The sequence below is a fragment of the Babylonia areolata genome, chromosome 10 (assembly GCF_041734735.1).
Source record: "Babylonia areolata isolate BAREFJ2019XMU chromosome 10, ASM4173473v1, whole genome shotgun sequence".
In the NCBI taxonomy this organism is placed as follows: domain Eukaryota; kingdom Metazoa; phylum Mollusca; class Gastropoda; order Neogastropoda; family Buccinidae; genus Babylonia; species Babylonia areolata.
Genome location: NC_134885.1, coordinates 6056291 through 6083234, shown reverse-complemented (window position 1 = coordinate 6083234; position 26944 = coordinate 6056291). Strand labels below are relative to the sequence as shown.

The following is a 26944-nucleotide window of genomic DNA, read 5'->3' as shown; positions in this document are numbered from 1 at the left end:
CCTCACCCTCCTCCCCGAGAGCGAGCGCCGAGGTCAGGGTCAGGGTCAGGGTCACAGACCTGTACGTCGGGAGTCAGACACCACTGTCTCCAGCGAGGGCGAGGGCTTCGCTCCACAGCATGAGAGAGAGTGGCTCGTAAGGGGCACCCCCAGACGGCTACACACCAGCGACGATGATTACCTCAGTCCACGAAGAGAGAGACTCGTAAGGGGCACCCCAAGACGGCTACACACAAGCGAGGAACAGGTATTCAGTCCGCAAAGAGAGAGGCTTGTAAGGGGCACCCCAAGACGGCTACACACAAGCGAGGAACAGGTATTCAGTCCGCAAAGAGAGAGGCTCGTAAGGGGCACCCCAAGACGGCTACACACCAGCGACGATGATTACCTCAGTCCACGAAGAGAGAGACTCGTAAGGGATACACCCAGAGGGGTACACACCACCGACGATGAATACTTCAGTCCACGAAGAGAGAGACTCGTAAGGGATACACCCAGACGGCTACACACCAGCGACGATGAATACTTCAGTCCGGCGCCAAGAGAGAGGCTCGTAAGGGACACCCCCAGACGATCACGGTCGCGCGACCGCGGCGCCTCCCCCAGGCACGCCAGAAGCTTCGAACCTCTTTACCGTGAGGACATCGGGTACCGCAGAGAAGGCCGGCCGCGCTACAGGGCCCACCGCCACTCCTACTCCGGCTACTGCAGCTCCGACGACGACGACACCGGCCCCGACCATGATGAGGAGTGGTACCGCTCTGGTCATCGCCGCCACCGGAACCGGAAGCGTGACGGCAACTACGGAGGGTTCCCGGCTCCGCCACCGCCCAGGAGCTACAGCCAGCGCTCGCTTGACCGTTATTCCAGACGGCGACACGCTTCCTCAAGGAGACTGGGCGGCCCGGAAACCTACCAGACCCTTCCCCTTTCGCCCCCCGCTGATCCGCGCACGGATCGCAGCGGCAACTTCTGCTCCGAGAGCGAGCCGGCCGCACAGCGGAAATGGGTGTACCGCCGTCAGGGGAGACAAGGCGCGGCGGAAGCTGGTCCCTACGCTGACAGAACACAGGGCGACAACCACGTGGCTTTTCAGCATCACTGCCCGCCAGATGTCAGCACTGGGTGTGGGCGCTGTGGCCAGGACAGGGCAGGTAACTCACTGAAATGCAGGCTGTGTGGTGGTGGTGGTGGTGGTGATTATTTTCTGCACACATTGTCATTGTGTGCATACTGTCATAAAATGCACGCTGTCGTTATGTGCAAACGTTGTCATTATCTGGACACATTGTCATTCATTATTTGCACGCTGTCATTATTTTCACACATTGTCATTATGTGTACATTGTCATTATGTGCACACTCTGTCATTATGTGCACATTGTCATTATGTGCACACTGTCATTATGTGCACACTGTCATTATGTGCACACATTGTCATTACCTTCACACTGTCATTATGTGCACACACTGTCATTGTGTGCACACTGTCATTATGTGCACATTGTCATTATATGCACACTGTCATTATGTACACATTGTCATTATCTACCTATGCGGAACATTACGCAGAGCGCCGTTTTACGCATCAGCAATGCGTTTTGTTCAGTCTCTCATTCTCTCACTGCATTTCATACGTGTGTCTGCAGACAACTGAAGGGGTCTCAGTGTGCAGGTGGCATGCCATTGATATGTGGAGTGATGGCCTACAGGTAACGCGTCCGCCTAGGAAGCGAGAGAATCTGAGCACGCTGGTTCGAATCACGGCACAGCCCCTGAAATTTTCTCCCCCTCCACTAGACCTTGAGTGGTGGTCTGGACGCTAGTCATTCGGATGAGACGATAAACCGAGGTCCCGTGTGCAGCATGCACTTACCGCACGTAAAAGAACCCACGGCAACAAAATGGTTGTTCCTGGCAAAATTCTGTAGAAAAATCCACTTCAATAGGAAAAACAAACAAAACTGCACACAGGAAAAAAAAGTACAAAAAAAAAAAAAAATGTGTGGCGCTGTAGTATGGCGACGCGCTCTCCCTGGGGAGAGCAGCCCGAATTTCACACAGAGAAATCTATTGTGATAAAAAGAAATACAAATACAAATACAAAATGTGTCAATCGTGTCCTGGCTAACTTTCAACCTTTGTCACTCTTCATCCCCTAAAGATAGCCATACCTATGTCAATCATGTTCTTGCTGACTCATCAACTTTTGTCATTCTTCGTCCCCTAAAGATAGCCATACCTGTGTCAATCATGTCCTGGCTAACTTTCAACTTTTATCACTCTTCTTCATCCCCTAAAGATAGCCATACCCGTGTCAATCCTGTCCTGGCTGACTCATCAACTTTTGTCACTCTTCGTCCCCTAAAGATAGCCATACCCAGGTCAATCATGTCTTGGAGAACTCATCAACTTTTGTCACTCTTCGTCCCCTAAAGATAGCCATACCCATGTCAATCATGTCTTGGAGAACTCATCAACTTTTGTCATTCTTCGTCCCCTAAAGATAGCCATACCCGTGTCAATCATGTCCCGGCTGACTCATCAACTTTTGTCATTCTTCGTCCCCTAAAGATAGCCATACCTATGTCAATCATGTCCTGGCTAACTTTCAACTTTTATCACTCTTCTTCATCCCCTAAAGATAGCCATACCCGTGTCAATCATGTCCTGGCTGACTCATCAACTTTTGTCACTCTTCGTCCCCTAAAGATAGCCATACCCATGTCAATCATGTCTTGGAGAACTCATCAACTTTTGTCATTCTTCATCCCCTAAAGATAGCCATACCCGTGTCAATCATGTCCTGGCTGACTCATCAACTTTTGTCATTCTTCGTCCCCTAAAGATAGCCATACCCGTGTCAATCATGTCCCGGCTGACTCATCAACTTTTGTCATTCTTCGTCCCCTAAAGATAGCCATACCTGTGTCAATCATGTCCCGGCTGACTCATCAACTTTTGTCATTCTTCGTCCCCTAAAGATAGCCATACCTATGTCAATCATGTCCTGGCTAACTTTCAACTTTTATCACTCTTCTTCATCCCCTAAAGATAGCCATACCCGTGTCAATCATGTCCCGGCTGACTCATCAACTTTTGTCATTCTTCGTCCCCTAAAGATAGCCATACCTATGTCAATCATGTCCTGGCTAACTTTCAACTTTTATCACTCTTCTTCATCCCCTAAAGATAGCCATACCCGTGTCAATCATGTCCTGGCTAACTTTCAACTTTTATCACTCTTCATCCCCTAAAGATAGCCATACCTATGTCAATCATGTCTTGGAGAACTCATCGCCAACTGATTAAAAATACTATACACACAGAGTGCCGTTTTACGTATCAGCAATGCGCGTTTGTTCTCTCAATTGCATTTCATGCGTGTGTCTGCAGACAGAGAGGGTGTGCAGAGAACAATACCAGGAGGCCTTTGCGGAACGGCGCCTGGCACAGGGGTGACTGAGCGAGGGCCGCAGAGAGATGTCCACACTGGATTCGGACAGACACGCGGGGAGCCGGCTGTCGGCCATGTTGGTGGTCCTCCCGTCAGCAGCCGTGTTGAGCAGGTGGGTTGGTTGCACTGATCTCATATTGAGCTCGTTGGTTGGCTGGTATCTGGCGTAAGCTGTTTCTTTGTACAGTGTTCCCACACATGCGACCAAACAAAGTTTTACACTTTTCCCTGACCTTTTCCTGATTGGCTAGTCAGCAGAGCCGACCGGACATGGCCGGGTGTCTTTTCACTGTCAGCCGCGCGAAATTTGACCCTGAAGCACGGCAAACTGATAGGTCTAGTTTTTGCATCCGTTTGACATGGTACAGTATATGACAACAGAGTTTTGCACTTTTTTTCGTGACCTTTTCCTGACCAGACTGAATGTTTTTCAAACCAAACAGGAAGCCAAACTGAATAGAAAATTTGTCTGCTGCTGACGAAAATGATTGGTGAGTTTTCTGGTACTGATGTTCAATTTTCATTACTTTGTTTTTTCACGATTGTTTGTTGTTGTTGTTTGAATGCATTAACGTTTTTGTTGAATGTTACTGGTTAAAGGTTTTATCAAAAATTCCACGACTTTTCAAGACCGTGAACGGCAAAATGTATTTTTCCTTGACCTTCCAGACCAGGACTGGAAATAGATCTCTAATTCTTCCAAGACTTTTTGCAGACTTCCATGACCATAATTTTGACAACAATACACTTCTGTATCTTTCTGTTCGTGACAAGAGAGAGAGAGAGAAGGGGGGGTGGAGTTGGAGAAAGGGAGATAAAGTGAGGCTAATGGGAGAGGGAGGGGAGAGAGGGAGAGAGAGAGATGCAATGACATTTTACTGAATAAACACACATATTCATTTCAAACTCCGCTCCCCTACAAATAAGTTGGATCAAAGAATAGAAAACTGGATTCTAGACGCATTCACTCTGACAAAAAGACAGTGAGAGAAAGTGTGTGTGTGTGAGAGAGAGAGAGAGAGAGAGAGAGAGAGAGAGAGAGAGAGAGAGAGATCACCCCTGTCCTGTCCACGTGCAGCAGCCCGAACAACGGCCTCCAAGCAGCCACACCCACCTCCCAGTCGACTGCTCCTCGGACGTGGTGGAGAGCCAGAGAGGGGCGGCAGGGTACACCCCAGTGCGTGGAGGCCTTCAGAAGGAGTCTGTGCGCTCGGGGGACGTCTCCAGTGGCCACAGGTCGGGCTCCGAACGCCCATGGACCGAGCATTTGGGAGTGGAGGTCATGCCCTCCATGGAGCTAAGCCCGGAGCTCTCCGCTCTGGATGAGCACGGCCACCAGACAAAGGTCAAGGTCACCCCTTAGATGAGCACAACACCAAGGTCAAGGTTACCCAACACCAAGGTCAAGGTTACCCACTAGATGAGCACGGCCACCACACAAGGGTCAAGGTTACCCACTAGATGAGCACAACACCAAGGTCAAGGTTACCTACTAGACGAGCACAACCACAACACTAAGGTCAAGGTTACCCACAAGTTTCCTATGCATTAAGAATGTCCATAACTCTAATTCCATAGACTTGGGAAAACAATTTTCCTCGGCGTTAAGAATTTTCCTATTCTCCTCTAATTCCATAGTCTTGGGAACAAGTTTCTTTTGTGTTAAGAATGTTCCTAACTACTCTTTTTCTTCTTCTCGTTCGTCAGATAGACACCCCAGTCTCCGCGATAAAGGCAGCTGCTCAGTTTCCCAAGTGCTAAGAATGTCCAAATCTATTCTATTTCCACAGACTTGGGAACAAGTTTCCTGTGCATTAAGAATTTCCATAACTCTAATTCCATAGACTTGAGAACAAGTTTCCTGTGTTTAGAAATTTCCATAACTCAATTTCCATAGACTTGGGAACAAGTTTCCTATGCGTTAAGAATGTCCATAACTCTAATTCCATAGGCATGGGAAAAAATTTTCCTTAGCGTAAAGAATTTTCCTATTCCACTCAAATTCCATAGACTTGGGAACAAGTTTCCTTTGTATTAAGAATTTCTATAACTCGAATTCTACAGACTTGTGAAAACAAGTTTCCTTCCGTAAAGAATTTTCTGATTCTACGCAAATCCCATAGACTTAGGAACAAGTTTCCTATGCGTTAAGAATTTCCCTAACTTAAATTCCATAGATTTGGGAACATTCTTAAGCATTGCACTGGCAGCGCTGCTCAGATGGTTTGATCAACCAGCTCTGGAGAACAGTGTCAGCACGATGAAGTTTTGTTTCTTTCTTCAGAATTTGCAACATTTTGTTTTCTAGGATTTGACGATGATGATAGGCATGATGAAGTCACTTTTATGGGGGTCCATTTTGGTTCGGGACCTCTTTACATGGCTGTACTCTTGTGATGATATATCCTGGTGTCAACCAGGCTCGAGAGTTACAGATGCCTGTAGTGTTTGTCAGAAATTTGACCAACACTCACAAAGACGTATCAGGGTAGTGGATTACCCTAAACTGTGTATATGTATATGCCGTCTTAGTTTTTGTTGATGTATAAATAGTTTTTGTTGATGTAAATAGTTTTTGTTGACGTATAAATAGTTTTTGTTGATGTATAAATAAGCGGTGTGTGTGGAGGAAATGGTGTACAGAATTCAAGGCAGCCAGTTTTTCACAGGGCAATGTGTACGAATGTTAACTTTGACATGAGTGAAAGGAACAAGAGCAAAACTGTTTTTGTTTTGTTTTGTTTTTTAAATCAAAACATTTACAGATTTTCTTCCAAATTTGTTTTTACTCTTTTACATCATGCACTCCATTCATCTCTGAACCTGCATATCTCTATACAATTCTCTGTGTGTGTCTCTGTGTGTGTGTGTGTGTGTGTGTGTGTGTGTGTTTGTGTGCGTGCGTGTGTGTGCGTGCGTGCGCGCGCGTGCGTGCGTGTGTGTGTGTGTGTGTATGACAAGTGTGTATGATCATACACTTTGCATTTGTACATCGCTGGGGATTCTTCTTCTTCGTTCGTGGGCTGCAACTCCCACATTCATTCGTATGTACACGGGATGTTTTTTACGTGTATGGCCGTTTTTAACCCGCCATGTAGTCAGCCATACTCCGTTTTCGGGGGTGTGCATGCTGGGTATGTTCTTGTTTCCATTACCCACCGAACGCTGGGGGGTGCTGGAATCGTTCTCCATGCTTCTTCCTCTCTGGTGAGTGTTTCCTATCATAGGCCAGTGTTATTTTTAATCATATTAATAATAATGGGCATTTATAATGTACTCTACCTCCTTGGTACAGGAGCCAAAGTGTGTTAACAAATAACATAAATACGGGAGGGGCGTTGGGTGTGGGGGTACACTGCAGGGCACTATGATCAAGACTTTTGAACGAGACAAATCAAATGTGTCAATGACAAAGCGCGCGCGCGCACACACACACACACACACACACACACACACACACACACACACACACCACAACACAACACATAGAAAATCATGTTTTCACAGATTTGTTTTGATGTATCTTGTAAGACCAGATTTGATCAGAGATTTTGTTTTAGCATGGCGATGAGTAGGGAAGTTTTGTATTTGTACAATCTCCAGAACTTATCTGATCGTTTTTTATGTTCGTACGACATCCATTAATGGAAGCATTCTAGCTGCTCTCACAGGTCTGATATAATTATTTGTTTGAATACATTGTTGCCTGTACACACACACACACACACACACACACACAAATATATATATATATACATGTGTGTGTGTGTGTGTGTGTGTGTAATGTTTGTGTGACCGATTCTCTGTGTGTGTGTGTGTGTGTGTGTGTGTGTAAAGAGATATAATTCCTTGTTCACAGATAATTGATCACTTTTCTCTGTACATACTTATCACTTGTATATGATTGCTCATAGATAACTGATCGCTTTTCTATGTATGTACGTTTCAAGTTGTATATGATTGCTCATAGATAACTGATCACTTTTCTATGTACATGTATACCTGTCAAGTTGTATATGATTGCTCACTGATAATCTATCACCTTTGATGCTGGGCTGTTCCATTTTGTTAGTCATGATTTCGTGGAGAGCTCTAAAAGACGAATGTACAGAGGCTGCATTGTATATTTTTGATACTTCAAAAATGGACATATCTTTTGTAAATAAATGTTTGACACTTGCTTATGCAGTTCTGTATTTTGTTCTGGAAGGTCTGACCCTTAAATAAACAGTCCAAATTGATGGTCTTGCTCTGAAGTCTCTACTGAAAAAAAACACGAGCATTTAGTGTGCGGTTGCTGCCAAAATGCAACAATAGACCGCGTGAGAGTTCTGTGCTCACGTGACTGAAGAGGCACGTCACATGATCTGTGCTCTCTAAAGTTGACTGGCTTTTCGATATTGCGAGCAACAAAGGCAATCGAGAGAAGAGGCCTCTGCGTAACAGCAGACCTTTTTTCAACTTTTTGCTTCATATGTTGTTTTGTAATTGTGCATACGATTGCACTACATTGTAAAGTTTGGTTGTAGCAATGCTTTTACATAATAATTTATGTCAATCACTTTGGACATTGCTTGTGATTTCAAGTAACAGATGTTCATGTACAAGATCCAATATGGCCGCAGAACTTGCCAGCGGTCTATTGTACAGGTGAAGGTGGGCTACCAAAATTTGTCTTACTTCTTGTTTTTAGCCGATATAGACTATGGAACAGATAAAATGCAGATTCAGGAGTATGGTGTGTGTGTGAGCGGAAGCCAGGGGAACATCCAGAATGAACGAACGCATGTTGGCTTACCTCCAGAATGATCGAACATATGTTGGCTTATGTCCAGAATGAACGAACGCATGTTGGCTTACATCCTGAATGAACGAACGAACGCATGTTGGCTTACATTCAGAATGAACGAACGCATGTTGGCTTTGAACGCATGTTGGCTTACATCCAGAATGAATGAACGCATGTTGGCTTACATCCAGAATGAACGCATGTTGGCTCATGTTGGCTTACATCAAGAATGAACGCATGTTGGCTTACATCCAAAATGAACGAACGCATGCTGGCTTACGTCCAGAAGGAATGAACGCATGTTGGCTTTCAACCTAGAATGAACGAACGCATGTTGGCTTACATCCAGAATGAATGAACGCATGTTGGCTTACATCCAGAATGAATGAACACATGTTTGCTGAACGCATGTTGGCTTACATCCAGAATGAACAAACGCATGTTGGCTTACATCCTAAGTTGTGGCACACACTCTACTAGTTCAGTTCTAAACATGGGCGATGGCATTGATCAACTCGGTTCTGCTCCAGGTACAAGTAAACCCATAACATGATTACTTCCTCTGGACAAAGTATGAATATTCTCGTACCAACACATTATTCCAATTCCATCCATTCTTGCTTGGTACAGTTTAAAAGTTCTAAGCTGAATTGTTCACGGATTCTGGAAGCATGAAAACTAAGCATTGTTTGGCCAATTAAATAAACAATTCTCCATCGATTTTCACCATTCAGTGAACCACCATTTTTTTTTTTTTTTTTTTTTTACTGCTGTGGTCTCATGTAGTGCTGGTCCAGGTGAGTTGTAGTAGACTTGTAGCTGTTGGGTTGAGTGATTTGAGTGAATGTAAGTGGTTTGAGTAACTCTGATCAAGCCACAAGGCATTGCTCCAAACAGTTCCTTCACACTTACAGGCCTGCATTGTGTGTGACAGCTGGAGAAGCGGATGGAAAGCTGTGGCAAAGGGCATGAAATCAGCTCTGAAGATGGAAGAAAAATGACGGAGGTATCTTCTTTATCTTTTGTTGCTTTAAGCCCAGCCCACCACACTGGTCTGAACAACTGAAAATGTCCGTCCTAAAAAAACATGCTCAATATAAGCCCCAATGTTTAAAAAATAAAAAAATCTTAATAATAAAGTTATGAAAAAAAAAAAATGTTGCTTATCCCTTCATTCAATGGTACTGGTCTCAGATGTTTGTTTTTTATGTTTGTTTGTTTTGTTCGTTTTTTAATTTGAAGACATTTCCAAACCCTGAAGAGAAAATGAATATTCTTCCAATACTTTCTGCTGGTCCATTTTCCTCAAGGCAGGGATTCCCGGATGCTATTTATAAATAACGGAGCCCATAGCATCCCCTCAGGGGGGGGATAGGGGGGAGAGGAAACACTGCAAAAGCATGCACATCATACACATTCAATTAAGATCTGAAGATAAATGACTCGCAAAGACCATCATCAGTTTGCTCACATTTAATTTGCATCAGCAATCAAAAATATGTTTACACTCGTATGGAAAGTTCTGGTTCCCAGTTGTGTTTGAATATAACTTACAAGTCACTTTTTGTTGTTAATGTCAATCAAGGGTGGGAATTTATCCACATGAATTCTGAGGCCTGTGAATATGTCTTCAATTTATCCTTTGTCGTACAATACAAAACGCACCATTAACTTGTTTAAAAATCACAAGGCATATGGTAGGAAGAAAATGCAAGAGTCAACAGAAAGTTATGTGTGGGAAGGATAGAAGAGAGATGTGCGGAGAACAGAGACGTGCGGAGAACAATATGAAATGATATGAGCACAACAGATCTGGCATCCAAACTAGAACTACTAGTTCTGACATTTCCCTCCCCTCCCTTCTCCCAACCACCACCTCCTCTGTCTGTGAAAGAACTCGGTTGTTATTTTACACTCACTCACTACGCAATGAATGTGCATGTACATGTCTTCAACTTTTCTGCCATCAATTTTCCATCGTAGCATTTTTTATTTTTTTCATGAACTATCCTAGCGACTTGGGAGAGACTGGCAATGAATTGGTCTTGATACGTAGTCAGAAAATACGTATCAACTGGCCCAACAGTCCAAATTAAAAACCAAAGTTAACACTCTGTATCCTATTTTCTCAAAACACAAAGTCGCCAGACGCATCACAACTTTTCCTTGGCATGTGACATGATCTCAACTTCGCTCTTTCTGCATCTCCCCCACCATAAAAAAAAAAAAACCCAACAAAGCACCCCAGGACAGTTTGTCGTCATCTTACTCCATCATTAACCTTGTCCTTGCTAACATACCACCATGGACCCGAAGCGCTCGAAGATTCCACCCTGCCACACCCCCATCACAGTCAGACCATCACTGACAGAAACATGGTAAGACAGGGAGGTAGGAGGCTCAAACAAGGGGCACAAAGAAAGCTGTGTCAATCATGTCTTGGCTGACTCATCAACTTTTATCACTCTTCATCCCCAAAGGATAGCTGCATTAAATCAATGTCTTAGCTAACTTCTGGGCTAGGTTGCATGAGCAATTTCAGCAGCATTAAGTCTGCTCATGGTTAGGAATGCTCCAAACTCAACGCCAATTCCACGGACTTCAGAACGCTCTAAACTCTTAAGTAAACCTAATGCTGTATGGATCACTCACACAACCCAGCCCTGGAGTGTTGTCATTCTCTCCCCTGAAATACATGTACAGAGTTTAGAACTGGGCGCCACAACAGCGGTGGTGCCAGTGTTCAACATCAGACACAATGTTCCAACGCTGTATCACACTGCTCTCCATGGACCGGATGGAAACAATGAACAAATAAACACATCAAAGCTTGACACCCTAAAAACTATCAACAAAAACTGAATGCACAGGTTTCTAAAGCTATTCACTCTATAGATGTAAAAATTGTTCAGACAAGCAAGCTGTATAACACACAGGCTGACCTCACCAGAAGAGGTGGACAGGAAATCAGGGAGATGTTTTTGCCTCCCAAACTCCAAAAGGGAAATGAAATAGGGCAAGGGGGTTTGGGGGGATTGGGGGCTGGGGGGTATGGATTGGGAAATGGAGTTGAGGGGAAAAAAAAAAAAAAAAAAAAAAAGGCTGAAAGGCTGACAAAACAGTCCCCGGCCAACAGTTCAAAAAACACAGACTGGCATGGCCAGCTGGAAAGGGGAGTGGAGGGGCTGGGGGACATAGCAATGCTGAAAACAAACGAAACATGAGCAGGGTTATACATCAAAAGGTAAAATTTATCTTGCGCGGAAACAAGAACAAACCTGTCGAAAAACAAAACAAAAAAAAAACAAAAAAAGGGGGAGAACAAAAAAGCATGGCCTGCTCATCTGTACACACACACTCGCCTAAATAATAATACTCAACACAGCCAAGCCGACTCAAAACCGCTCAAGCAGCTGATAAACCCCTTCTTTTTCTCTCCTCCAGTTTCTACAGCAGCTGAAGGTTGTAGCGCCACGCTGGGCCGGGCTTTCTTTCCATGCCGCACGATACACAAGCCGGGAAAAAACAACACAAGGGTAGCAGGCTGGGTCACTGAGGCTGGTAACGAAGTGAAAAACTGATGGTTTGCTGAAGGTGTACTCATGGTGTGCCATACTGTCCTTTCTCTGCTGCGTACTCTGTGGTGAACTACTACTACTGCTGCTTGCATTCAGCTGGCTTCTCACCCGCCTGCACACACACATACACCGACAAATCAACACTGCAGTTTGTCAAGACAAGTCACCCGCCTGCACGCACACACACACATACACCGACAAATCAACACTGCAGTTTGTCAAGACTTGTCACCCGCCTGCACGCACACACACACATACACCGACAAATCAACACTGCAGTTTGTCAAGACTTGTCACCCGCCTGCACGCACACACACACATACACCGACAAATCAACACTGCAGTTTGTCAAGACTTGTTTTGTTTATAAATACGTTTCAGTTTCTCAAGGAGCCACCACTGCTTTTGGACATCTCCATATACGTTACACCACATCTACTGGATAGGTGTTTGTCCAGCAGCATAACCCAATGCACTAGTCAGGCCTGGAGTGCATGCGTATTTATTTGTGTAGCTATCAAAGTGGAATTCTGCTTCAGTTTTGCCAGAGCACAACTCTTGCTGCCATGGTTTCTTTTTTTTTCAGCGTGCAAAGTGCGTGCTGCATATGGGACCTCAGTTTAACGTCTCAACCGAATGACTAGGCACCTAATATATTATCTTCCCGTCAAACTGGGGAGAAGGGGTGAACCCAGACCCTCACAGTTACTGTATCGGTGGATAGTATCCTGACCGTTCTGCCACCTTCCTCCCTGTGAAATTGGTTGATACACAGTCAGGTCTGAGATGGAGACTTTCTGTTTCAGTCTGATATCCCTGCATAACCCCCAATCATTGTGCATGAAAGTGAAGAACTAATAATAATAATAATAATGGTATAGGCGGATAGTAGTTTGCACAGGACAGGAATGTCAGACCCCTGCCGGAGCACTAGTTGGGTCACGGTTAAGTATGTGTAATTAAAAATGTTATTTATATAGCGCTGAATCTTGTGCAGACAAATCAAAGCACTTTCGCACCATTCATTCACACGCATGCATAACCCTAAAACTGGAGAAACTAAACAAAGGAAGAGGCAGGGAAGGAAGGCTATTTGGGGAAGAGGTGGGTTTTAAGGCCAGATTTGAAAAAGCTGAGTGTGGAGACTTGACAAAGCAAAAGAGGAAGTTCATTCCAATTGCAAGGTCCAGAGACAGAAAAAGAACGGCGGCCAACAGTCAAGTGTTTGAATCTGGGTATGCGTAAACAGAGTGGATCCGAAGCCGATCATAGTGAGCAAGATGGAGTGTAGAACTCTGCCACTTTTCTCATTTTCCTTCAGTCTGATTTCAGACTACAGTCTGAAAAATCTCATGCCTGTCAGTTAAAAAAAATTACCAAACAAAACACTCAGGAATTACTGCTATGGCCCAGCCTGTTGTTTAATAGACAGTGATAAACAGTGAAAAATAAACATGCACAGCAACTCACTGTTGTTATCAGAACTTGTGTAGAAAACTAGGATCACAAACTGTCTTCATTTGTGGTCTGCCACACCTATGTTCACTTATATACATGTATGACTGGGCTTTTACATACATGACACTTTTTACCCCACTATAAAAGCAGTCATAGAGCATTTTCAGAGGTGACAAATTGTCTTATCTCAGTCTATTTTTCTTCTTCTTTATTTCATATTGTGAGAAAAAAAAATAGAAGTGTTATTTTTTTATATTATAATAACAATAATAATAATAATTCAGCTCAACAATCAGTGTCTGGGTCAAAGTGTGTGTGTGTGACAGAGAGGGAGGGCTGGGTTGTGTTATGTGTTAGGGTCTGTGCACAGGTGCTTTTGATTACAACACTCTCCAAGGGTAAAACGTTTTGTGAAATCTAAAACACTCAACACAGCATGTGCAGCAGTGTGGAACACCCAATACAGGGGTGTGGTGATTTTTTTCTTTCCTTGATCCCTTTTGTCTGAACACTTGAAAACATGACTGCAGGGTCACCACAGATGGGACCAAACATAATTCCATACTTTTTCCAGACCTGACCAAAAATTTGCCATACCAAACACTAACTGAATTAAAATTATACATATATATATATAAAATGCTGCACACACACACACACACATTCTGACTTATCTTACCACTAAAATAGATTTAAGCAATGAAAAAAAAAACTTCCCTGTATGTATTCTCTGTTAAAATCAAAATGCATGTTTATCTTTTGAATCAATGAAAGACATAATCAATTTAGTATAAGTATTTTTTCATTATATATATTTAAAAAAACAACAAAAAACCAAAAAAAAAAAAACAAAAAAAAACCCCACTGCATCTCTTGTCTTTACAAGCATTTCTGTCTTCACAATCTATGACCCGAAACCTTATTTTACAAAATTACAATTCATCATTTTTCTTTGTGTTTCTGGAGGTAATAAGCATCAGAATTTACAAGTGTATTAACATGGCCTAGTTAATTGAAAAGCTTGTGATTAAAGAAATCAGGCATTCCTTCAGCATCAGCATCTGACACAAAACACACACAGTGGACTCAGGAGTTTACATGCCAGAAACACAGTCTGTACTCATTCCAAAAAAACAACCAAACTTTCAAGTAATCATTGTTAAAAATATATTCCAAAAAGCAATTTCTGAAAGGAAAGCATGGTCTTGAGGTGTATCTCAAAAATCGTTTACATTATCTTTTCCAAAATATTACATCAAAATTCATAAGCATTGTCTTTTTGTCTTTTTAGTTTTTTCCATGTTTCTGTAGGTACTTCAAGCTACAATTCAAACTCAAGGCTTAAATTATAAATACTGAGGCAACATACATGATCAAAAACACTTTATTTCTAATTATTACCTCCAATCATAAACAAATCATAATCTGTTATCAAAATGTGTTCATTTATCTTCACATAGTAAAAGAGAACATTTTTTGTTTGATTGTTTCTTTTATGCCCTTTGTCTTAGAATTCCCAGAGTTGTTTCCATCTCACATCCACACAGACAGGCACAGGAAGGAAAACTGGTTTAACAACTACTGAAATCAAGTTACCTGACAGGATACCACCTACCCAGGGTATAAAGCCCACCTCAACAGCTATCAAGCACCTTCTCTCTATACCGATTCCACCATCTTTAACATAAAGAAAATGGACTCTATTCCAGTCATTGCTCATCCCATTCCAGTTACATGCCTAGCTGAAATATATCATACAGCCGCCCAATCAGATTCATAATCAAATCATCTGGCTGCCTCCATGACCTGTGTTATGTTTTTGACCAATGCCGATTCAACAATAAAATCGTCAGCACCTGGCACTGCTGCCTTTGAATTACGCAGAGCAATGAACACAGTGTCTTTAACAGTGAGCTGAATCACACAGAGAGCTACAAGGACGTGAAGTAACTGAAGAAATGCTTATAGTGGGGCCAACAGCAAGTGAGAGCTGTATGACCAGTGGACACATGGACAGGGGGGGTGAGAAAAGAGGAGTGATCAGTGTCAGCCAAGGCTCCATCATAGGGGACACAACAACCACTCTGCATGCTCCACATGACAAGCAGACCGGACACCAGACGAGCACTGCAAAATTCATCGTCAGCTTTGTGGCAACCCAATCATGCCGGGCCTTCATGACACAGTTACAATCTCTCATGCTTAGAAAACACTGTGCATGGACGCAGGCAACACAAAAACAAAAACCTCCAAAGGATGTGCAGCCACAGCCATTGAAAATACAGGTTCTGACTCCACAACAAGCCATTGAAAATACAGGTTCTGACTCCACAACAAGCCACTGAAAATACAGGTTCCGACTCCACAACAAACAACTAGCACCAGACAAGACTGGAAGCACACAGACACTTCAATGCCGTGCACAGCTACAAAGAGACAGCCTGCCACAGCCAGACCTTGTGGAGGGTCAGGGAAAAACCAACACAACACACAAACACAGTCTGCCACAACAGTACCACCCACATTACCTATTGCCATCAAGCCCGAGCCTACAAGACAAACAAAATATCAAATTGGACAGAAATCAGTTCCACAAGTTCAGCACCAAAGGAAATCGGAAAGCCAAGAGTCTACGCAAAACAGGGATCATGTTTTGTAAACAAAGTTAATCCTTTTTTGGGTTTTTTTTTTTTTTTTTTTTTTTTTTTACTGTTTATGACCAAGATATTTAACTAAAATGAACTTTATTGTGCAAACACTGACGTAAAAGTAAAACTTCTACAAAAGACCACCATATCATGAATCGTATACCCCTGTACAAAGCTCACCATATGGGCAGATACACAAACCAACCAATCAAATCGGAAACTGCTGTCAATCCCACTAAGCACAAATAACATATATTCCAAACAGAATTTCAGCAGATTAAATGAAAATGGGATCACATATCTTTTTATAGTAAAACTGATCTGTATAGAGTGAAGACAGACCACCCCAGCTAAAGAAGAAAACTACTTGTCCAAAACTTTTAGTTCAAATCACTATAGCATGTCTTGAATATTTTATACATAACAGTATTCGTACAGTGCTAAATGTTGTGCTTTAACAACAAACTTTCACATGCATGCATAACTCTGTACCAAAGAGAGGAAAGACAAAACATATAAATACATGTAGATAGTAAGATAGAGAAATCATAGCCAGAAAATTGAAGGGTATGGTGTCATTACTTTATCAAAAGGTAGGTTTCCTTATAAACAAAAAAACCAACCAAACAAAAAAATCCAGATACAAGGCTAGAGAAATTAACAGCCAGAAAATTGGAGGAAATGGTGTAATCATTTTGTCAAAGGTAGTTTTTTTGTTGTGGTTTTTTTTAAATAAATACATCCGGATAAAAGACTTGAGAAATTAAAAGCCAGAAAATCTGAGGGTATGATTATTATGTAAATAGGTAGGTTTCAAGGCCAGTCTTAAATCTGCGTGTGTATGTGTGTGAGTGCGTTTCAAACCATGCACAAAAAAGACCCCCCACCCCACCCCCCCAATTATGTAATAAGAAAAAAAATCATTGCTTTTTTTTTTGTTTTTTGTTTGTTTTCTACTGATCATCCAACAATCTGGACAGCCTTTGTAAATTTAATTAATGATGGTGATTGTTAGTCCAGCCTGCATCTTGGAAACATCATACAACAAAATCACACAATAAGGATAACCTTCAGAGACAAAGTGATGAACACAAGAGAGGAAGAAATCTCACCTTTGGTTGGAAGTCAGGATCATTTTCTTCATCATAATCTCCTTCTTCATCCTGTCAGACAAAAGGTGGAAAGAAAAAAACATGCATGAATAATGAAACAAATAAATAATCACTGTTCATCACTTACACTGAGCAAGTATTGATATGTTGGTTGTGTATAAACGTTAGTTTGCCAAGGACTAAAAGAGAGAGAGGAAGAGGGAGAGGGAGAGAGAGAGGGAGAGAGGGAGAGAGAGAGAGAAATAGATAAGAAAAAAAAAAGAATTAATTTATACTGTGTTCCGTTGCGTTGTGTTGTATTGTTGTGTTGAACTATATGTCACAAAAGAATATTGCCAAGGACTAAGAGCGAAAGAGAAAGACAGACAAATAAATAGATAAGTAAAAAAGTAAAAAGTAAAAAGAAGATAAATTTCTCAAAACATACTTCAAACAAATCTATATTACTCTAGTCTTCGTTTCACCCTACCACACACAGTTACATATAAATTATAATTTCAATAAAGAATAAAAGAAAAGGGAAAAAAATGAAATAAAAACCAGCAACAAAAGCATACACACCTCCTCTTCTCCGTCATCATCATCGTACTGAAACAAACAAAACAATGAAGACGTAACAATGGTGAAGACTTCTCTCCAAAATTCAGGCAATCTTACTGTTCACTGATTAAACAGAACTGTGGTTCACTAAATCAAAGCATGTTAAACACACAGTTCAGTCAAACATTATATGCTACGTGTGTCTCCAGGCCCTCACTGTAAAACAACAAATGAAACATGCTGATCATTTCTGTGATGCCCTGTAAAATTCATCATCCAAAATTCATCTATCTTCAACTTCTATAGTGACAAACAGCACCTTTCCTGCTTCAGGCCATCCACTCTAATACAATGTGCACAACATACATATATGAACTGGAATTGTCAAATTTTTTTTAGGTTTTTTGTTGTAATTTTTTCCTAAGAAAAAAACAACAAAAAAACCCAATTTTCATTAACAAGAAATGAAGTGTTATAAAAATGTTGAGAGACCTTAGCAAAGGTAACAACACTTTTACTAATCTTCAAATCTTTCATGTGATCAAACCTGCACACACACACACACACACACACACACACACACACCGACAAATTCCAAATTCCTCCACAGTATAAAAAAAAAAAAAAAAGCTTCTCTCTTTCTCTCATACACAAACACACACACTCTCTCTCACACACACACACACACACTTTCTTTCGCTCTCTCTCTCTCTCACACACACACACTTTCTCTCTCTCTCACACATACACATTTTCTCTCTCTCACACACACACACACACACACACACTTTCTCTCTCTCTCACACACACACATTCTCTCTTCTCTTACGTCATCATTTTCTAGAGCCTCCCCAGTGAAGTAGAGAACTGCCCGTGGTACAATTCGTTCACGGATGAAGTGGCCTATTTCAAAATCTGCTGCTAATAACGCCTCTGTCTCCTCGTCCTGAAGGGAAAAACAAACATCACAACACCATCAGATTTAGCACACAATGCTTTCAACATTAGTTCATTAAACAGCGTTTTCTGCAACAGTTTCTAGGCATGCATTTTGTTTTGCTTTGTTTAGGCTAACAGTCATATGTGGACTCACACAAAATATCTTGTTCATAATTGTCCTGCATGTTCTGACCATCGTACTTACAATTCCTCGCTGGCCTGTAAACTCTATGCCTGCCAGTCAGACCAGTTGTCATTAAACAAAAACTGTATTTTATTTGTGTTTTTTATCACAACAGATTTTTGTGTGAAAAATTAGCAGATGCATCATCACAGTACAATACCACCCTTCCCTCCCAATTTTTCTGTCTGCAAGGACATGTTGACAATCTGTGCTTGCACTGGACATCTGTTTATCAACATTTCCTGCCGTTTCCTTCCACTACAGAAAAAGAAAAAAATATCTTTTTAACCTGATCCCTGCGCCCCCACATTAAAAAAAAAATAAATAATTTTTTTTTAAATCCAAAAAAAAAAAAAAATATATATATATATATATATATGTTCACTAAGTCCATTTCCTCCCCTGATTTTCTGAATGAATACAAACCAAAACATGTTACTTTCAATCACTTTTCAATTTTTCCCATTCCACTCATTTAGTGGCTTGAAAAAAATAAATATCAGGTCATTTCATAATATTGTGCAGTTAATGCTGTATCTGTTACCAGCCTTTATCATAAAATTTACCATCATATCTGCAATGTTCCTGACAATGTTACCCAACTTGTCTTTAAAATAATAATAATAATAATAATAAGAGAAAACAAATGTATGTGCAAGACAATGTGTGCATGTCTAAATGTGTGCCACAGCAGATGATGCAGTATTGTTTGGTTTTTTTAATATCTAATGTCTGCTTGCATGAATGTATGTCGTTTTCTTATTCAGACATCTACAAAGCCACAGCAGATGATGCAGCATTGTTTGTTTTTTAATATCTAATGTCTGCTTGCATGAATGTATCATTGTATGTTATTGTGTTTTCTTATCCAGACATCTGCAAAGCCACAACAGATGATGCAGCATCCATACAACGTTCATTAACCCCATGACTGCTGTGGAGTATGCTCATCAGCAGACTGTCATCTCACTGTGATGAAACGGATTTCACAGGTCAGGATGTCAGTCACCATTCTCTAACTGGACTTCTCAAAGTATTGATGGAAGTGGTGGGGTGGGGCGGGGAACAGGGGAGGGGACTAGCTTCGTCTACTTTCGTTTTCTCCCCTTCAGCTGGATAATAGTTTGCACAGGACAGGTAGTCGGACCCCTGCCAGAGTCTATATCAGTGGGTCACAGAAAAGTATGTGTGCAATTAAAAGGAAATTTTGGAGGTTATCGGCCGTAGCTACTTTCGTTTTCTCCGCATAGGCTGACAGTACTTTGCACAGGACAGGAATCAGACCCCTGCCGGAGTCTGCACTAGTGGGTCACGGTGAAGTATGTGCAGTTAAATGCACTTTTAATTCATGCACACAGATGGCATTTCACCAGGGATCAGCAGTCAAGGGGTTAATCCAACAATTAATGGCAAGTGCGCTAAATTTCAAATAAATCTTCCTCACCACGTCATCCTCATTGTCTCCTTCTGGCACTGGAAAAAATTGACAAAAGTTCTCAGTCAGCGAACACGTATCATACTGTCACTTATTTCAGGCTTCACAGAAGCTAAATATCAAATCAATTCTAATCTTGTTTACAGCCCAGCTGACCACAAACTGGCCATTTAAAGCAAAACAGATGCTGGCCATATTGCGATGACCTACAATGATAATGATAAAATAGTAGTATATTAACTAATGAGAAAGAAAAAGTAAAATAATAATGTGCTGCTGTTTTTATGCAAGTGCAGAATATCCCCTATTACTTTACAGGGGATTATCAAAGGCTATAATGTATATCTATTAACAAATGTGGGATCATTTAAGGCTATAATGTATATCTATTCACAAATGTGATCACAAGGTATTGCAGAATCTACACACACACATAAGCTTAGGTCATACTGTGCATCTATTTACATATGTGAAATGCTGTTGTCATATGTACTTATGCACACAACAAACTTCATGAACACATCAAAGAACTTTCTTCAAACTATAACCAAACTATGTCCAGATATGTCAAAACAAAATGAAACACAAGAACAGCAACTGTGTTGTATCAATTAAAACAGGCGGGTGATCCAAAAGGGAAAAATTCAGTATTTTCATGCTAACCAGAATTCAGTCACACCCAGGCTCATGCAGTCAACAGTCCCGTTGGAAACAGTTCACATAATTTAAATCAGGGTCCATAAGGTTATATGCTGGAGGAGACCCTGCACCACCCTAATTAGCACAGTAAGTGAAACTGACCTTGTGGTGGGCTGAAGAAGTTGAAAAAGGAGGTCTTCTTGACAGTCTTTGTGACAGTGCGTGTGATGCCCTTCCCTTTGTGTTTCTGCTTCTTCTTCACCACCTGCACCGTCACGTTCTTCCCTTTGTTCCACGTGATGGGGCAACTGCACACACACACTATCACCCTGAATATGCATGGACGGGGTTCATACAGGAGGAGTTTGTATTATACTCCATGTCTGGTGATACATATACTTACCATGTCAAACTGATGCAAACTAGGCCTATCGGTTTGCTCTGCTTGGCCAAATTTCGCGCGGCTAACAGTGAAAAGACACCCCTTCTTGCCCGGTCCGCTCTTAGCCAATCAAACGCCTCTAAAAGCTATAAGCGCTGAATCATTCCTTTGGCCAAGGCTCTCCACGCCATCTTGTCAGGTTTTTCACTCTGTCTCATCTTACACTTTTTTCGGCTATAATGCGTATTCATTTGGCCTTATTTTGCTGCATGCGGCTTGTAAAAACCTTTTCAACCCCAAAAGCCCTAAACTAAAAACAGTCACATCAGGATCCTGAACAGTGTGTTATCTTGAGTACCAACTATTGTCCCTTGCACGAATCATCATCTGCTGTGTTGAGGAGAATGTGATCAGGATTTGGTTTCATATATGCTCTTTCTTTTCAACATAAATTCAGGTGGTACATTTCACTACTGTTCTTTATCACAGATATACATTGCAGTTTTTTTCTTGGTTTTTTTTTCCATTGATATTGATACTAAATTTTAGAACTATTACAAACCTGGGTCATATTTTATATTTTCAAGTCTTCCAAGGCACGTCATTTTACACAAATTCTTAAACAAAAAAAACACTCTAAAACTGTAATACCCTGTTGAATTAAAAAAAACAACCCCAAAACACATCAACTCTCCTACAGAACTTTTCTAAAAACACGTTGAAAACATTATCTCGCTCTATTCTAGAAATTCACACAATTTATACAATACCCAGGAATTCTCTGGAACATGTGACAACCAGCTAGCACAGGCAACCTCCAAATCAAATCTAATCATGCTGCTTATAACCTAGCCAATCAGTTCTTAAAACCAGTTAAAGAGAACACAAAATAATACTAAGTGGTCAATCAAAACATTCATAGTCAAAACAAAACCAAGCAAACAGAACGATTCACCACACACGCAGCACTTACCCACACATTTGACAATTTCTGAACCAAGCAGACAGAACAATTCACTACACACACACACACACACACACAAAACACTTACCCTACACATCTGACAATTTATTAACCTAGCAGACAAAAAGATTTACCCTAACATATACCCTACACATTTGACATTTTCTGAACCAAGCAGACGATTCACTGCACACACAGCACTTACCCAACACATCTGACAATTTATTAACCAAGCAGACAGAATGATTCACTACACACACACACAAAACTCTTACCCCACACATTTGACAATTTATCAACCAAGCAGACAAAAAGATTTACCACACAATCAGCACTTACCCTACACATTTGACAATTTCTGGGCCCTCGTAAGACAGTGGGTCGGTGGTGTCCTGCTCAAAACGCATGGTGTACTGTTTCGTCAGCAAGGTCTCTGTGAAGAACTCGTTGGGCTCAAAGTGGAACTCCAATGTGAAACCCTGCATTATTCAAGCACATGTTTGTGGAAGATATATTGACTCGTACATCTGGTGGGTAGGGGGGGGGTGAGTCGGGGAAGGAAGGGAAGAATGGGCAAGGGGGAGGTGGAATGCAAGAAAGAAAAAAAAACTCAAACCAAAGATATGTACACTTCTCTCCAGGACATTTCACACCTGCCCACCCTGACAGTCAACAGAAAAACGTCCATTTTCAGAAAAATAATAAAAATTAAAAGATTGTGCACTCCACATACATTTACAAAATAAAGGAGGTTTCGTTGTAACGTAACCTGAACCCTGACTTGTACTTTCACTGTGATACATGTCCTTTCCCCCTGCTCATTGCCACACCCCATGACGATACAGGGCCAACAGGTTTAACACATTCAGCCCTGGAGAGTTTACAACCTTGGCGGACTTCCAAGCCACACTGATATGGAAAAAACAAAATAAATATCCTGCTTTTCATCAAAATTACATCCAGATACATACAGAAATATTGAAGAATCCAGTTCCCTTGCAGATTACTCAAATGTAGGAAAACCCTCTCCAAACTAAAAATAAATGTAACTGACAGCTGACGCAAAGGGGTTTCTGAATCAAAACCTAACGTACAGAAATGGGATATTGCACTGACCAACACAACACTAAAAAAAAGGAGGGTTAAGCAACCATCTTGAAAACACAAGATGAATAAGCAAGGTAAACTAAGGTGATAAGACTGACAAAACACAAATTCATACATACCTGTGGTTCACTGTCGGAAAACTTCACTTTGATGTCTTGCAAGTGATTCAAAATTGGTTCGTCGTCATCCTGTAATCAAAGTCAGCAACAGATAAAAATACATACATATCAAAAAATCATTAACTGCAATTCAGTCAAATAATCACACCTAATCCTAACAATTCTCAATTCAAACTTATATCAACAAACCTAAACAGGGCTCCCGAGACTAAGTAAACAAAATTCCATTCTTTTTCCAAAACCATGCATTACATTTTACAAGATCCAAAAACAAAGTCACCTTCAAACATAAAGTCTGCAGAAACAGGGGCACAAAAGAATGGCCACAAAGTGCGAGAGGTTGTGAGAGAAAGTGAGAGGGACAGCACAGGTTTGAACACTGTTGCACAAGAAAATGTCAGAGGTGGTGACATTTATTATTCATTATTCTACCTGCCTTTGCTTCAGGTTTCTTCTTTTTCTTCGGGCATCCAAAAACCTTTTTCAATACGTGTATGTGCAAGTTTTTCAGACCTTTCAGGACAAACATTTATTTCTAAGTCTTTTCTAGTTCTGGAAATAGTCTTCCTGTTTACCCAAGACTTTTCAAGACTTCCATGACTGTGAAAACCCTGCGTACCATCAACAACAAAAAAAAAAAAAAAAAAAAAAAAAAAAAAAAACCCACTCAGTCATCTATCTGCCCCATTCCCACCTGGTCCCACCAAGACCACACCCCTACACATGGGAAAAAAAAAATCATTATGACTGCACCCTCACATATGGCAAAAAAAAAAAAGAAAGAAAAATCACTTGGACTATATCCTCACACACAAGGGAAAATTATCACTTGGAATGCACGCCTTCACATGCAAAATCAATCATCACTTTGATAGCATCATGATTCAGTGACCATGCTATTCCGTAATAGCCTGTGCGGGACTGGATGAAACGAAACGTGCAACACTTTCTGGGATACCTCCTTTAGGCCACAAAACTGACACAGAATCAAAAGGATCTTTGGGGCTTTTCACAAGAAACACTTCAGTCTGATTATAGCACCAATGCTATTTCTCCTTCATTTCAAAACTAGACCTCTCTTCTTCTCTTCATACATATTACAAATAGATATACATACTTATGTGGGATAGCCATTGAAGGAGGAAAGCCAGATCACCAAGTTCACCATAACCCCAGTTAGCGCACACCTTGGTATCTAGTTAGCACCTGACAGTCTATCTTTGAAGTTATTCAGATAAAGATGCCTACAGTCACCAATATCCATTTCAGTTGAATGCAAAAACCTATAGCATTTCTTGTTTTAAATCTTTTTAAATAAAAAAATAATAAATAAATAAACAAGGAAGCATTAAGTAGAACAAGCACATGCAGCCTCACCTGCACCAACTCTGCAAGCATGTCCACGTTCTTGAACACAGTGAGCCAGAAACCAGGAATACCCTTCGCATCTGCACAAACCATCGGACTGTATATGTCCATCTGCTAAAACAGTGTTCATCATTCTTTAAAATACACTAACAAAATTTGAAAGGGTTGGATTTTTTTTAGTGTGTTTTTTGGTGGCTTTTTTTTTTTTTTTTTTTTTTACATAACTTTATTGGGGGAAAAAATCAAACCGAAACAGAGGTGAATTTAAAAACCTATTGGCGAACAAACAAAAAAAATGTGAAGATGTGATCAATGTAGTTCCTAAGGTGATTTCCTTCCATGTGATTTTTCACTGCCAGTCAACAGCCAGTTACTATGATACTCTCTCCGATTCAAATCATACAGGATAAAAAAAAAAGCACTAACACAGTGTATCGTAGAGTATATCACTGACATATCTGGAAACAGACAGTTACTTCAGATGAAATAGTTGAATCCAATGATTTTCCTGAGCGTGTCTATGTACAGGCACACATTTTATGCATGTTCCGAGTGCCTAACTGTGTGTAAGTCAGTGCAAAAATGTATGTGTGGGTGTGTGACTGAGAAATGGAAACTTTTACTGAATGAAGGGAAGGCTCAATTTTGCTTCTTCCTAACATATTTATGTCCTCACACACACACACACACACACAAATACTCTTCCTATCAGCCAGCCAAGCAAACCACCATCACCAGTTACCGCCAAATTAAACGGCAGACATGTCTACGCTCTTATCCACAGATTTCTTTGTCAGAAGCGTAACAAAGCACACCGCCCACTCTGTACACACACGCCCACACTACACAGAAGCAGGTCAGTGTCTGCCTTTAACATGAGGCACCCACCTTCCTCCTTCTTCTCCTCTCCTTCCTTCTTGTCTTCCACAGCAGCTTTGTCTTTGAGCCCGTCCTGGAACCAGCACACACATGCAGTCCTTGGAACTATCTATTACCATCCTTGAAACAGAGGGGCATTATGCACAATTCTGTTTCAAAGGCAATAATAAAAAGTCCTTAGGAAGAACACATCACTTACCTTTAAACTGAAATTGAAGTGTGTGTGTGTGTGTGTGTGTGCGCACGTCTGTATGCGTCTGTGTCTGTGTCTGTGTGTTGGGTAAGAGGATGAGCAGGCTGTAAGGTAATTTTTTTCTTGCATCGTGCTCTTTGATTATTGCTATTTTCTGTTTAAAGTGCTCTTTAATAAACACTTACATATGTGAATATTTTGCATCATTAAAACCTTCATTCTATTTACATGCATTCTGATATTATGAAATATCAAGTAAAAGGAACTTTCATAGAACAAGACTTGTTACCTGTTAGTGAAACTTTTATCAAAAACATGAAAAAACAACATGAAACTTCATAACGTTAATAATGGTTTATATTTTTCATAATGCACATTTCATGCAACAAATCTCCAATTTTTAATAGCAGTGAATTTTTTGTTGTAGGACAGACCCTCCTAACATTGCTGGTCAAAATAAACCTGACCCCAAACACAGTCGCACAATCTGAAGGAATCTCCACAGGAAAGTATGCGATCAAAATTTCCAAATATCTTCATATCGCTATACTGTAATAAATCTCATCTCTATATTGTAATGAATCTTAAACTGCTGACAATGACCCAACAGTTAAAAGCCTCAGCAATGAATGCTGCCTAAAATGACTTTTCTAAAGCCTCTGAATCACTAGTTTACAAATATTTCAATGAATAAAAGAAAAATCAGTTCATTTCTGCTACAATTTACAAAACAAGGAAACAGACGAGACCTTCCAAAAAATCCGTGAATCTAAAATGATCAGCCTGCAGGTAACACAATGGGTCATTTTAAATTTATATGCAACAATGACACAATAACTGACGCCAAATCTGAACCCAGCATGTATAATTTCTTTTAACCTCTTGATTGCTGCTGATGAAAATGTTCATCTATGAAGTTTTTGCACTTCACTGAGATAAGATTCAGCTAACAGTCCAGAATGTCAGACACAATTCTTTAGAGATTTTACTCTACAGACAGCAATACTTTTCTTCAGCAAAATCAATCAAACCTCTCATAAGTACACAAAAAGCAGAAACTACTTTTCTTTTCCTTTTTCTAACGCCACACAGATCTTATTTCTTCAAGGTTCAGCAGTCAGCAGGTTAAGATTCAGCCTCCAAACATCCACCC

At 41.0% G+C, this 26944-nt stretch overlaps 2 protein-coding genes across 4 annotated transcripts in view; one reads left to right on the top strand and one right to left on the bottom strand.

The window, feature by feature from the left end:
- Positions 1-7637, top strand: part of LOC143286650 (uncharacterized) — an 18606-nt gene extending 10969 nt beyond the window's left edge. The window contains exons 6-8 of the mRNA XM_076594288.1: positions 1-1154; positions 3397-3569; positions 4536-7637. The exon at positions 1-1154 is cut by the window's left edge and continues 151 nt beyond it. Of these exons, the coding sequence (XP_076450403.1) occupies positions 1-1154; positions 3397-3569; positions 4536-4820 (1612 nt within the window). The 3' untranslated portion in view covers positions 4821-7637. The remainder of the gene's footprint in view (positions 1155-3396; positions 3570-4535) is intronic.
- Positions 7638-9704: 2067 nt separating this feature from the next.
- Positions 9705-26944, bottom strand: part of LOC143286747 (nucleosome assembly protein 1-like 1-A) — a 32983-nt gene continuing 15743 nt past the window's right edge. For 2 of the 3 annotated variants that reach the window (XM_076594475.1, XM_076594476.1), the window contains exons 7-16: positions 25608-25671; positions 24729-24799; positions 23352-23420; positions 22465-22604; positions 20942-21087; positions 20150-20178; positions 18412-18528; positions 17604-17630; positions 17043-17093; positions 9705-11936 (exon numbers count right to left, since the gene is read on the bottom strand). In XM_076594475.1, the coding sequence (XP_076450590.1) occupies positions 11901-11936; positions 17043-17093; positions 17604-17630; positions 18412-18528; positions 20150-20178; positions 20942-21087; positions 22465-22604; positions 23352-23420; positions 24729-24799; positions 25608-25671 (750 nt within the window). In that variant the 3' untranslated portion in view covers positions 9705-11900. Of the gene's footprint in view, positions 11937-15810; positions 15832-17042; positions 17094-17603; positions 17631-18411; positions 18529-20149; positions 20179-20941; positions 21088-22464; positions 22605-23351; positions 23421-24728; positions 24800-25607; positions 25672-26944 lie in introns of all 3 variants that reach the window. The other variant, XM_076594477.1, reaches the window with a different exon arrangement.